Consider the following 13,021-nt stretch of genomic DNA (forward strand, 5'->3'; position numbering starts at 1 on the left):
GTGCTAATTTATTTTCACACCAAAAGTCATCTGTGCTATGCCTGCACCGTCTCATGACAATTCAGAGAGCTAATGTCGGAGCCGATTTCGCAGCATTTGCAAATGTGACTCCTAAAATATACTATATGGGTCACTGTGGCCCCTTGTTATTTTTATTTCTTTCATCTCAGGACCTGCAGATAGTTGCCATCAGCAAGCAAGAAGACAGATTTGACTCATTGAAAATTGACTCAAAAATAGTCATAAAGGGGAGAAGTGCAAGACTTATCTCATGTGTGCAAATCCACATGTTTAAATGTTATAATAGATGTTCACATTAAACAAAAACATGAATGTTAAATGACACAAACTTCTGTCTGCACCCTGCTTCTTCAAGATAATACAACTTCACCTAAACATGCAGGTAGCAACACCTGATAGTCAGTTTGTATGCAGCTATAAAGAAGCCTAGCCCATTGCATGTATACTGATATCTATATGGATAAAGCCTCTCTCTCCTTATGCCGTCGATGTCTGACCACCCCCCACCGAACAATACACACACACACACACGCACACACAGACACACACAACTTCTAATTCTCATCTCAACCCCCAACTCCTCCCAATGTGAAATCCAGTATCAATTAGCACCTCGCTGGCAGTAACAGCGAGGTCCTCGCTGTCTCTTAATTGAAGGCTGTTGCTATAGAAACAGCAGATGCTAATCCCCAAGATGGGCGAGGAAGAGAAGGTCTTTAAACTGCCAAAGAGTGAAAAAACACAGAAAAGAGAAGATGCTGTTCATTTCTAACAGCAAGTCATGTCTTGGTAATAACTGTCAGCAGTACATGAAATTATTATCATTATTAAGGGTGAAGCAGCAGTGAGATTAACTCTGGAGTGTCTTCATCTCTTGCAGTTAATATTTTAATTTTGAGAAAATTTTAATACAATGACAGAGATCAAGTTTTATTAAACTGATTTTGTGTAAGAGTTTTTTTTAACCTTGTTAACAGCCTGGGATGTGATGGGTGGAAAACTCAACTAATTAATATAATTTTAAGAATTTTAATACATTTTTAAATTCTGTTTCATTTACTGTATATCTTAATTTCTAAACTGATATATATTTTTATGTTCTAAATTTTGTAAGACGTATACTTATTTGTATCAATCTGACGGATTATACCCCAAAAGTACTTCATGAAATATATTGTCAAGAAATATGCAACAAATTAACATGCTGGTTCTTCAATATACTCCATCAAATGATCTCTTCCACTTCCACTAGTGCTGTTCTGCAGCCAACAATGTGCTCTGACCTCCTTGTGGTGAGGCAAGAAAAAGCTATGACCTTTGTAGCTAATGTAGTATAATAACTAAATACCATTCTTGAATTCTAATTGATTTTATTTAGAATAATAAAACATTTACGTGTTAATTAGTACCTACTTGAGCTCAATGTCAATGGATCTATAAAACCGTGCATATTATCCTTGAATTTGTCAGTGATGCTGCTGCAAAAGCTCTCTGCAGAGCACATAGAGAAAAGAAAAGGCTGAGGAGAGAAGTGGAAGTAAAAGACTGTCTATGCATGAAACTATTATTGATGCTGCTATCAGCATGCTGTCAATTGTATGACATTGTGAGGCAAAAATTTTGTCTGAGACTCTGGAAAGACCAAGTGATGTGAGAGATAAAAAAAATTCAAAAAGATTAATTCATGGATTCAAACTTATAAATCCCTGCATCCTGTCAACATATTCTTCACAAGTTCTACCTGCTCACTCATGCTAAATCAGTCAAATTAAACATCAGTTTCATGTCTGCACACTGCTATATAATGTAATGTGATGTAATGTTATCTCAGTTATAAGCATATATAAAAGAGATGGACACAATAAAAGCAGCATCCTGCACAGGGGGTTCAAATAAAAACAATAAAGCTGAGATTCAAAGTTCATTTTTGACCTTGAAAGCAGCAGTTGAGAAAACTGTCCCAACATAACGTCCATTTAGTAACTATTCTGTAGCTTTTGATCACACTACTTGTCATAGAATTGAAGATATTAAACCGTTTTCTTAGGGTTTAGAAAAGTGGACAATTGAACATTTATAGTTTCATGACATCTTGGCAAACTCCATCAGCTAATGAAGATTATGTGATATGACTGAAAGCTCCAGAATTATCTTAGCTGTTGGAATAAATATTACATTTCTGAAACTTATAATGCTCAGTTTTTGTTGTGACTGTGTCCGAGAAGTTCCCATTCAAATCCATAGCAATTTTTGTGGTGTTGGTGTATTGAATTCCTTTGTACTATATGTCTTTAATTCAGAACATGGGTTTTATATTTACAATATAAATATTTAAAAATGTTAGTTATCCCCGAAATAGCCATTTTTGCTCCTTTCTGACAGTCTTAACAAAAACTGACTACACGGTAGCAGCTAAAGGTATTGCATCTTGCTGTGTTTGTTATAAAACTGGGTCATTACCGGGAAACAAAAGTTCAGCTGTGAAGATTAGCTACACCCATTGTTTTCAGCTGTGGCACAGCATGTCCTTCAGCTCAAATTATGCTCTTGTCTTACAGAGCATGACAGATCCCCAAGCAAGACTCCAAGATGCTTAAACCTCTGGCTTGTCTGCCTCTGACAGGAGAATTTCTCTTGAATGTCAATACATATTTAAAGCAATCACACACCACTCAGGAAATCGGCACAAGGAGCAGGAGCAACGATGGGGATTGAGGTTGATATTGTGGTCTCTCATTGTCCTGAAATAAGTGCTTACATATATCTATACAAACTCTATCTCTGTGTCTCACACACACCTTCTATCGTTCTTGCACTTTCCCTCCTGATTGGGGTTGAAAAAGGATTTCTGTGCAACAAAAAAGAGTCGTCGCCCCCCCCCCCCCCACTGTGTGGCTCCCTTACCTCTGAATGACAAAAAGCCAGATATGGTGGATTACAGCTGTGTTTGTGCGTCATACCTAAATGACAGCAGTCTCTTGAGAGTGGTTTCCTGGAGAGTATTACCACTTGTTGTACGTTCAGACCGTTTACAAACCCCAGGGGTTGACTGGACTTGGAGAGGTTAATGACCAGCTTTGGTACTGATGGAATGCAGAGGGCTGTAATGTTGAGGTGAAAAGGACATTTTGTACGATGAAAATCAGCTGGAACCTAGAAAGAGGCTTGATGTGGCCACAAGTGAATGAGTCAATGGCAGGGCTGCAAGCAGTCGCCAGTTCATTGGAATTATTGCGGAACAACATGGGAAACAGGCATTTTGAAGAGCAGATGTAATTTTTCGTACGTATGTATGTCATTATTGCGATCATAAAAAAATGGCAAATTATCAAACCCTTTACATTGTAATGCAGCAGTTAGTGGATGCGACAACAGTACTTTGAGAGAGCATTTTGAGCCTGTGCTGCTAGGTTGGACTGAGGAAAAAGAGTGAGGCACCTACTGTCTCAAAAGAACTGATTGGCTGTTTTTGGACGCATCCTTCACGTTGCAGTCAGTTTGCTAAATGAGTCAATCCCCCTTTAATTATTGCCAAGCTGCCCGTGAATCTGACATATAACGTCTGCTGCAGCTCCTTGGCCAAAAGACCTTGTATGTTCCGAACACAAAGAATCTGGACCCCTTTATCACTCCTGGTGGTCACCATGGCAACAACGGCAACATCCAGGCAGCTCATGAGGGCTATTAGCAACGAGGAGTTTTAGCACCAGCAGAGTGTGAGAAATAGATGAGCTGAACACACGTCAAGGAACCAAGAAGTCTAGATACTTTTAACGTGCTGATCAGAGTTTTTACTTACAAAATATCATACAGCTTACAGTTTCCTGCATTGAAATTCAAATGCAGGTGAATTTCCATTTACTGCATATTTCATGAATGTGCACCACAAGATAGGGTTTCTAGGAAACAAATGTATTCCACATTTCAATACCTTATACTAACATGACCCCATGCAAACACAATGCTATTACCTCAGTGGTATGACAGTATGCTGACATCCTTAACAAAAGGTTCAATTACATCCTGAGGCGTATATCAATATGCCTTTCCCCAAAGGTATGAATGAATTTCAGATGGGAGTGCTATTTTGTGCAATTATCGATAGTGCATTGGTAGAAGGGGGCAAATTATAAGCACTATGCATGATATTCAAACATGTAACGCTGCACCAAAAAGGCTGTTAGATGGAGCTGTGTAAATGTGAGTTCACATTCAATGTCATGTATGAAGTGCTAATGCAAAAATGCTGAAAGGATATTACGTCAAAATTATAATGAATGTCCTTGCGAGCAGAGGTTATGAAAATAGATTGTTCATACAGAAACATTGTGCCACATCTTGTTGTCTGCATGACCTTACTTTGTCTTTGCTCAGGTTAGTGCTGTTGCCAGGATACTATTTCCTATGGCAACACTTGAGCCGGCGAGGTGAGCAGCTCTGAAAGGATCCAGGTAACTGGCTGCTTTGTATCCTGTGGACCGGAAGTCCGTACATGACCATGGAACAACGTGCACAAAACACGCACGGCCACACACAAAATTAGCCCTCCAAGTTCAGTTTTCTTCAGTGCGGTAGCTGATGCTTTCTCCCTAACAAAACAAAGATTACTTCCGGTGAAATTCAGCCATGATTTACAATTTCCTCAGGGATATTACAAGCAAAGGTATTCATTTGGAAGTTATACACGTGTCCATCAGGGACTTACAATCCATCTTTTGAAGGATTTATCAGCTATTTTTCCAAGTTATCAATTTATTCATTCTTACAGTTTTCACAGTCGAGTTATGTGACGAATGCATCAGATTCAGTTGCCTCTGAATATTGAAGCTTTCTGTTCAATAATGCTTATTGCATAGCGATATTGTTTGTGTGTTTCAGATTAAATTCATTTTCTTTTGATATAAAGTGAGAGCAGCACGTGTTGTTGTCCATTATAAGGGAAGGAAGAATTGTTTTATATGAATGTTATATGAATAGTGTTCAGTATTCATTGCAACGCATAGCAGATCCTCTCCATCTGCGTGAGAGCATACTGCCACCATTTGTTGCAAGGATGTTACTACCTCAGTCTTGCAGTTTCCTCTTACTGACATGAGAAAGGTTTAAAAGTGGAGCTTCTAAAATCTGAAGTGGGAAAGCGATTCATGGGGAAACTGCCCAAGCAGTTTTTCATTGACCCTGTTCTCTTATTCTGTTGCACAATCACCTCAAGCCTTAATACTTTCCTTCTCTAAACAGTTTGACAGGATGCAATGCGTCATTACCGCGGCACCACGCCTACACTTGCTCATTGACCATCAACTCTGCAGGATTCAGACGATGAAAGAGTGTCAGGGACAGTGAGCTCATACGACACTGTGCTAGGTTGAGTATTGTCTGGCAGGGAGGGCTCCTCATCAATGGGAATCCATTATGACTCATTTGTACTAAACACCCACAGCCTCATATACTGTGCAAAGGTTTCCTTTGTGCTACAGGGTGCCTCATCCAGCACTTCAGAGATGAGCACTGGGTCTTGTCTTTTTGTGTAATAGGACCACATCACAGGGAGATTCAGTCCAGATTGCTGCACAGTCTGTAGACACAATATGAACATGAAATCAGGGGCTTGTGTAGCTTCTGGAATGATCACTTGATAAAAATGACTGAACACAAAGGAGGGAAAATCTATCAGCATTTTATATATTATAAATTTGAGTAATCTTCTCTATGACTGCATAAGACAAGTCTACAGATCTGTGAAAGTCTATGTAAGTTTGTTTTCCGTCTGTTGCATAGTGTTCCACTTATCTGTCCTTCTTTGCGTGTCTGTGTGTTTCAAGGCTCGAGCGTCCAGTGATCTCTAACAGGATTCATTGGTTGAAACAGTGGAAGAATTAATGAATGTCTATTCTCTAGATTTATGTCTTACAAATTGAATGGAGCTTCAGTTCAACTTCATTCTGTGGAGGAACCACAGAATATAGAAACAAAAACATCATAAACTGGCTTTCATTGTACTGAATATTCCGTGTTTGGTAACATAGCAACAAGAATTAAAAGTGAGTAATGCTTTATTTATTAGGTGCTTGATTTCCTTATAATTTCCTAGAAGTTTCCTGGAAAGAACTATGTGATTTGGTGCTAATCAGGGAAATGGAAACAATGATCAATCAGCACACAATCAATTAATTCCTGTTCAAAGTAATTCTTGTGGAAGCTTTTGGTCCCTTTTCAACCCTTTATTAAGTCTTTTAGTCATTGCACAGCAGCTGAACATGTAAAAATGTGAAATATGTCCATGGAGGAGCAATTCATAATATATGAAGGATTAAGCTTCCCATAATGAAAATGAATAATGAATGAACATGTACTTGGGTTTAAATGTTGCAGTTATTTCAAGGAAAAGTGATTTAGACGGGAGAATTAGCCAAATTGCAAATGGAATTTCATCAAATCTGTATTTTGTTTAACCCTTACATACTCTTCATATTCTGACCCTTCACTGTATCCTCTCATAATTAAACCGTGTACTAAACTTCTGAACCACAAATCTATTTTTCATTCATAAATATGAATTCATGTGATTAAGCCTTAACTCAACTTCCAGAGAGCTGAGATGTTTTTAGGTTTTACTTGTTTATGGAGAAAAAAACATTCACAATCACAATGTTATGGTCCTGTGTTGTAAAAAATAGGAGAACATAACAGCCATAATGATTTCAATGAATGTTATTGTATGTAACAATATTTTGAATGGTGAATGGTGCACTCTCTATGTATAAAATGTGTATCAGCTGCACGAAAAAAAAATTTAAAAGTTGAAATATTTACATTTTTTATATATTCTGGGTCACATTATGAAAGGTTATGACATTTCAGGATGAAAGAATGATGTTTAGGGTGTTTCTACTGCTCTCAAATGTTAAAATGGGTCAAATTTGATCTGAACAGTATAAGGATTAATATGTCATTAGGCTTAACTTGTTGGCATTGGTTGACAAATCCAGTGGTGGAAGAAGCACTCAGATCCTCTACTTAAGTAAAAGTAATATGTAAATTAATTACAAGTAAAAGTCCTGCATTTAAAATCCCACTTAAGTAAAGGTATAGAAGTATTATCCTTAAAGTACTAAAGTAAAAGAAAATCCAGCTGTGAGTGATATATTACACAGATTTAACTGTTAATGCATAAGCAGCTTTTATTGCTGTAGCTGGTGGAGGTGGAGCTTTAACTGCTTTATAAGAAAGAAGAAAAAAGTTCTGCTACATGAATTTGGATTCTTTTTTTTAAATTCTTTAATCTTAGCATTTTAGTAAAATATTGGAGAGTTTTACCTCTTTGGGCTTCAAACTGTTATTTATTGGAAACTATGTGAGGGGTAATGTCTGTTTGGTGGAACTGCAAACAACTCATAGATATCTAAAATATGACAAGGAAGCACAACACTGATTTTTTGTAAGGTGCTACATGCCAAAAAGTTTGGGAACAACTGGTTTAATCTGTAAAGGACAGGTTAACAATTGTTCAAGTGTTTCTTAAAACAACATTCAGGTGCCCAAATAAACATTGAAATGGATTTTTCTTGCTGTAATCATTCATCCTGTTTATACTGGCCATCAGAAGATCCCTTTATAATGCATTTTTTGGCAACATTTTCTAATTATTTTGACTGTGTAAATTCAATTAGCCAGGAGGAAAAGTTCGAGTGTGATTCTTCTGTTACTATAGAATGAGTTATAGATGCCATAAATAATCTAAAAAAGTAATAAGTCACCTGGAGTTGCTAGTGCTATTCCCTTTGAAAGTATTTTCAGAGAGCACTGCAAAATCTACACTTCCTACCAGCACTACACAGGGTGATATTTGTCTAATACCTAAACCAGAAAAAATATTTGCTTACAGTCGACAACTGGAAGCCCATTAGTTTACTCAATAATGATTATAAATTGTTGCTGTTATATTTGCCAAGAGATTTAAAAGTGTTCTAGACTCAATTATAGATGAAAATCAATCTGGATTTATGAGTATCAGACATATTTCCAATAACATAAGATTGTTTTTTGATCGTATTGATTATTCTGAACTGATTATTGAGAATAGTTTTATACTTTTTCTTGATTTTTACAAAGCTTTTGACACAGTTGAGCACCCCTTCATTTTTTATTGTCTTAAATTTGGAACATACTTCTGTAATGCAATGAAAACCTCTCTATGAAAATGGAAACAGTTCAATGAAATTAAGTGATGGTACTTCTCAAAGATTCTGTCTAGAAAGAGGCATACGGCAAGGTTGTCCAGTCTCTATTTACTTCATCCTCATTGTTGTGCAAGTTTTTTGTCACTATATAAAATCAAATAACTCTATTGAAATATTATATTTTAACCCAGCTGGCAGATGATGCAGCTTTATTCTTGAAAAATACTCTGCAGTTAAAGCCTCCGATCAAAACTATTGATGTATTTTCAAAAGCTACCTTAGATGGTGGTCTTGACCTTTTAGACTTCTCCACCTTGAATAACGTGTTTAAGATTAACTCGTAAAAGCACTTTTTAAAAAATGACTCCTCCGTGTGGACTCCCCTTCCCATTGGTATGCAATTATAAAATAAATAAAATACCAGTTAAACTGTCAGATTTTCACAACAGGCTTTATAGGTGTTGAATTTAATTTACAAGCACAATTTCTCACCACAACGTTATTATATCTGGAACAATAGTGATATTTTATATAAAAATGATTGTATTTTTCTAAAGAATTGGTTTGACAGAAACATCTTTTTGGTGAGTCAGCCGATTACGCCGGAAGGTCATCTTATGAACGATGAATTCATTTTTCATTTCAATATTCCTGTCACATTTAAGGAATTTGCTCTGATAATTGGGGCTATTCCTATTGGTTCTGTAATTTTGTGCAAGAGTTTTTTATATCAGGCTGATGTTTGGTTAATCCTGTTGACACTCCTTTCGGGAAAATGTGTTTGTCACAATCCTGTAACAAAGCTAATCACTCTCTGATTCAGAGTGAGTCTGTCACAAAGCCTGATGTCATCACATATTGTATATTGAGTAACTTTGCTAAGAATATTCCTTGGATAAAAGTTTGGTCATTGCCTCACAGATACCTTTCCTTTAAAATGATACACAAGTTTTACTCTGCAAAGTATTTTCTCAAGAAAATTAAGGATGATCTAAATATAAATTGTTCCTTTTGCTCAGCTCATCCAGAAACTGTGCCCCAGCTTTGTCAGTAAAATTATGGAAAGATGTTTCCAAATGTGTTATTGACATCTTATACAAACATTTTGCATTATTTTATGAGCAATTTATATTTGGATTCTTTGCCCTTGACAGGAAATTTGAGGAAAAGGCATGTATCATAAATCTATTGATTATTCTAGCCAAACTCTATATACATAAGTGTAAGTTTATGAACCAAAAGTCCCTCTTTACTGTTTTTTACAAAGATTTTGAACAGTACATAAAAGCTAAGCTAATATTATTCCAATAAAAAGCCATAAAAACTGTAAAGGCATGTGTTAACTGTAAAGTATGTATGTAAATCAAATGTGATCTCGGCTGCTCTGAGCACAGTTTGTATCCCAATGAATCTCACTGATTTTCTCCAGTGTTCTGAAGGAGCTAGTCTTTTGGACTAACGCCTGGACTTTGCACTTTGGACTGGATAAGACAAAAGATGCTTGGTTTCCATCGATGAGTTGTGCGCTGACTGTATATGTGCTGTGATTCTTAAATAGTTTATACAATTACAAATTGTGCCTTAAAGGTTTTTTTCTTCTTTTTTCCCCTTTTTATTATTTTTTAACCTAACCCCCTGGCATGTTTGAATGTTTGAATTTTATAACTGTGGTTATTCTTATTGTCAAAATATGTGACATGTGCAATTTGTTCAATAAATTAAAAAAAACAAAAACAAAACAAAACCAAGGCAGCAGTAGTTGTAAGTGCTTGTAAGTGTCCATGCTCTCCAGCGACTGCAGGATCAAGGGCATGATGGGAAACATCTGGCTGTCGCCTGATCAAAGAGCTGATTGGTTCATGTCAACAACATGACGTGTTATAGAAGCGCTTCACGTTTAGTATGATTGTAAAGACACCGTTAAAACAGTGACTGAGTGAATACAAGCTAGATTGATCTGATAGCATTTTATTAATTCATGATCAGATCTAACAGGAATCATTTCTATGACTTGCTGTATGCCAATTTTTTTTCCTAGGATGGCAAAGTCACGACCCGCCCTACTCTGCCTCTGATTGGCTAGTAATTGTTGCCTTCTTGGTTGGATTGGTTAGATTTGGGCAGGGCAAGCCAATCAGAAGCAGAGTGGGGCGGGTCGTGACTTCGCCATCCTAGGAAAAAAAATATCGCTTCCTGTATGTTCCTTAAAGGCTGCTGGAGACTGTCCGACTTTATTGCAGCTTTTTGTCACCGCCCTTGCTGCCGCCGCCCTCAACTTTACAGGCAAGGCGTAGCTCACCTAAAACGAACTGTTTTGGCTTGAAACCCCGACGCAAGCGCACTTCCTGGGTAGAAAAACTAAAGTTTGCTCTGCTCTGTTGCAGTTGAACATAATATCAAAAACATAAGGATAATGTCAAGGTTTCTTTTGAGATCCAACCTCAGAGGATGCATCGCCTCTCAGATTAGAATGGCATCTGATCAGGTAAACTGTGCTGGACTGCTGACAGGTGATGTGTTTAATGTTAGCATTAGCTTGCAAACAATCTGCTAGTATATCAGAGATGTTTGAGCGAAGCCTCATGACGCTAGGCTAGTGGCTAACTTGTATTGTCAGCTAGTGATCACCTCAGTGTACGTGCTTTCATAGATCACTTCAAATATGGCAAGCTTTCAAATGCGGATGTGTTCATCTTAAGTATGCAGCGTATTGCTCATGGCTCCAATGTAAAGTTAAACATGCAATCATCCAATGTAAAGTATGACGCTCCTCTACTACTGGGTGCACTGGCGTTATGTAATGACCTAATGACACAGTGACATATGGATATATTTTAAAAACGTTATTGAACAGTGTAGAGCAGGAGAATATCAATAGTCCACGCACAATTTGCAGATATAGATAGGTAACATGTTGCAAGGACAGTATAAAAAAGAAGTAGACAATAATACAAATTTGCTTCATAACGTCTTGCAGAAGAATTGCATTTTTTGTGCTTTACTTTCTGATGTATACTTGTTTTTATCTAAGATCGTGCATGTATTTATTTTTGGTATTGTATTTTATTGTTCTATGGGCCTCCCATGAGTTGTGAGTCTGTCTTAAACAGACAGTTAGCCACCCAAACGAACTCAGAAACAGCTTTTTCTTGCCATAATCATTCTTCCTGGTCATACTGGCCATCAGAAGATCCCTTCATAATGCACTTACAATGTAAGTAATGGGGGACAAAATCCACAAGCCTCCTTCTGTGCTAAAATGTATTTAAAAAGTTTATCTGAAGCTAATATGAAGCTCCTGCTGTCCAAATGAGTCATATCAAGTAGATATCTTTCAGTCCTTTTAGTGCCAAAGTCCCTCTTTTTGTTACTTTACTCCCACCGCAGCTCAACAGGGAAACACTGTCTGAGGAAACACAAAGAGGGAATTTGATGCTAAAAAGACTGTTAATGTGTCAGATATCCACTTGATATGACTAACTCAGACTGCTGAAGCCTCATATAAGTTTCAAATAAACTTTTAAGTGCATTTTTGTGCAAAATAACTGTGTGGACACACTGTGGATTTTTGCCCCCATCACTTATATTGAAAGCACATTTTAAGGGGATCTTTTAACAGCCAGTATGAACAGGAGGAATGATTACAGTGAGGAAAACTTCTTTCAGTGTTCATATGGGCACCTGACTGTTTTTTTAAGACAGACTTGGAAAAATAGTGAACCTGTTCTTTTAATAAAGTCTGAATTGAAAAAGGTTGGGGTCAGGAACATTGTTTGACTTATGGTTGTGACATTCCCCTAACAAATAGGTTTAATATGTTTTAGACAATCAGAAATTGTTCTTCTGTTAGTGTGAGCAGAGAAAAACATTCAGAGGAAGGAATCACTTTACCAAAGCAACTGTAAAGTAACAAAGAAACATCTGTCCAACATTTTTGGAATGCTAGCAGATAAAAAACAAGTACAATATTGATTCATTGTCATATTTTACACATTGTATTTTATATTTACTTGTGAATTTGTTACATGGATAAAAGTTATGAAAAGTTTAAAGTGTATTTTTACTTTACAAACCCAAGAGAGTCTGTCCAAATGTGCTATTCAGATACAATTCCTTTGACCAAACTGTGACATTGTTACGATAAATGTATTATCTGCTTATTCCAGCTTGGCGAGTTGGGAAAGGGAGCAGGGAAAGGTGGAGGCGGAGGAGGCTCTGTGAGGGAGGCAGGAGGTGCATTTGGAAAGCGACAAGTAGCAGAGGAGGAGCGGTACTTTAGGTGAGACACATCCCTTTACACTGCATGCCTGCATACTCAGTTTCCCACAAGGTGTTTACGCAGTTCCCCTTTTTCACTTTGTAGGCAGAAGGAGAAGGAGCAGATGGAAGCACTGAAGAAGCATCATGAAGAGGAGATTGATCACCACAAAAAGGAGATTGAGCGCCTTCAGAAGGAAATCGACCGCCATAAGGGAAAAATCAGGAAGCTCAAACATGACGACTGAAGCTGGGAAACCTGTTGTCATTTCTCTTCCTGAGAGTCCGGCCATCTTATTGTCAAGTCAATGATTATCAGATATTGATTGATTTACTTGCTGCTCAGGGCAGGTCCTGTATGAGACATCATGAATATAAAAAGTACCAATAAAGTGCTTACTTTTTTCACTTAGATTTTGTGGATGCTTTTCAACACAAGTGTGACTCATTTGCATACTCCTCTCTTTCTTTATTGTCAAAATATCAGTTATTGATTGTGCCTTGAATAACTGTGGTTGTAAGAAAAATTAGGCTTGACCTGTATGTAATATGTACAGAAAAGT

General features: G+C 37.2%; 1 protein-coding gene across 1 annotated transcript; it reads left to right on the forward strand.

Moving 5' to 3' along the window:
- The first annotated feature begins 10,429 nt into the window (after positions 1–10,429).
- On the forward strand, positions 10,430–12,870 carry atp5if1a (ATP synthase inhibitory factor subunit 1a). The gene is made up of 3 exons (XM_042435956.1): positions 10,430–10,686; positions 12,368–12,480; positions 12,565–12,870. Exons 1-3 carry the CDS (start codon positions 10,615–10,617, stop codon positions 12,704–12,706), a joined length of 327 nt encoding a protein of 108 aa, XP_042291890.1. The 5' UTR covers positions 10,430–10,614; the 3' UTR covers positions 12,707–12,870.
- Positions 12,871–13,021: the final 151 nt, after the last annotated feature.

The sequence above is a fragment of the Thunnus maccoyii genome, chromosome 15, assembly GCF_910596095.1.
Source record: "Thunnus maccoyii chromosome 15, fThuMac1.1, whole genome shotgun sequence".
Taxonomy (NCBI): domain Eukaryota; kingdom Metazoa; phylum Chordata; class Actinopteri; order Scombriformes; family Scombridae; genus Thunnus; species Thunnus maccoyii.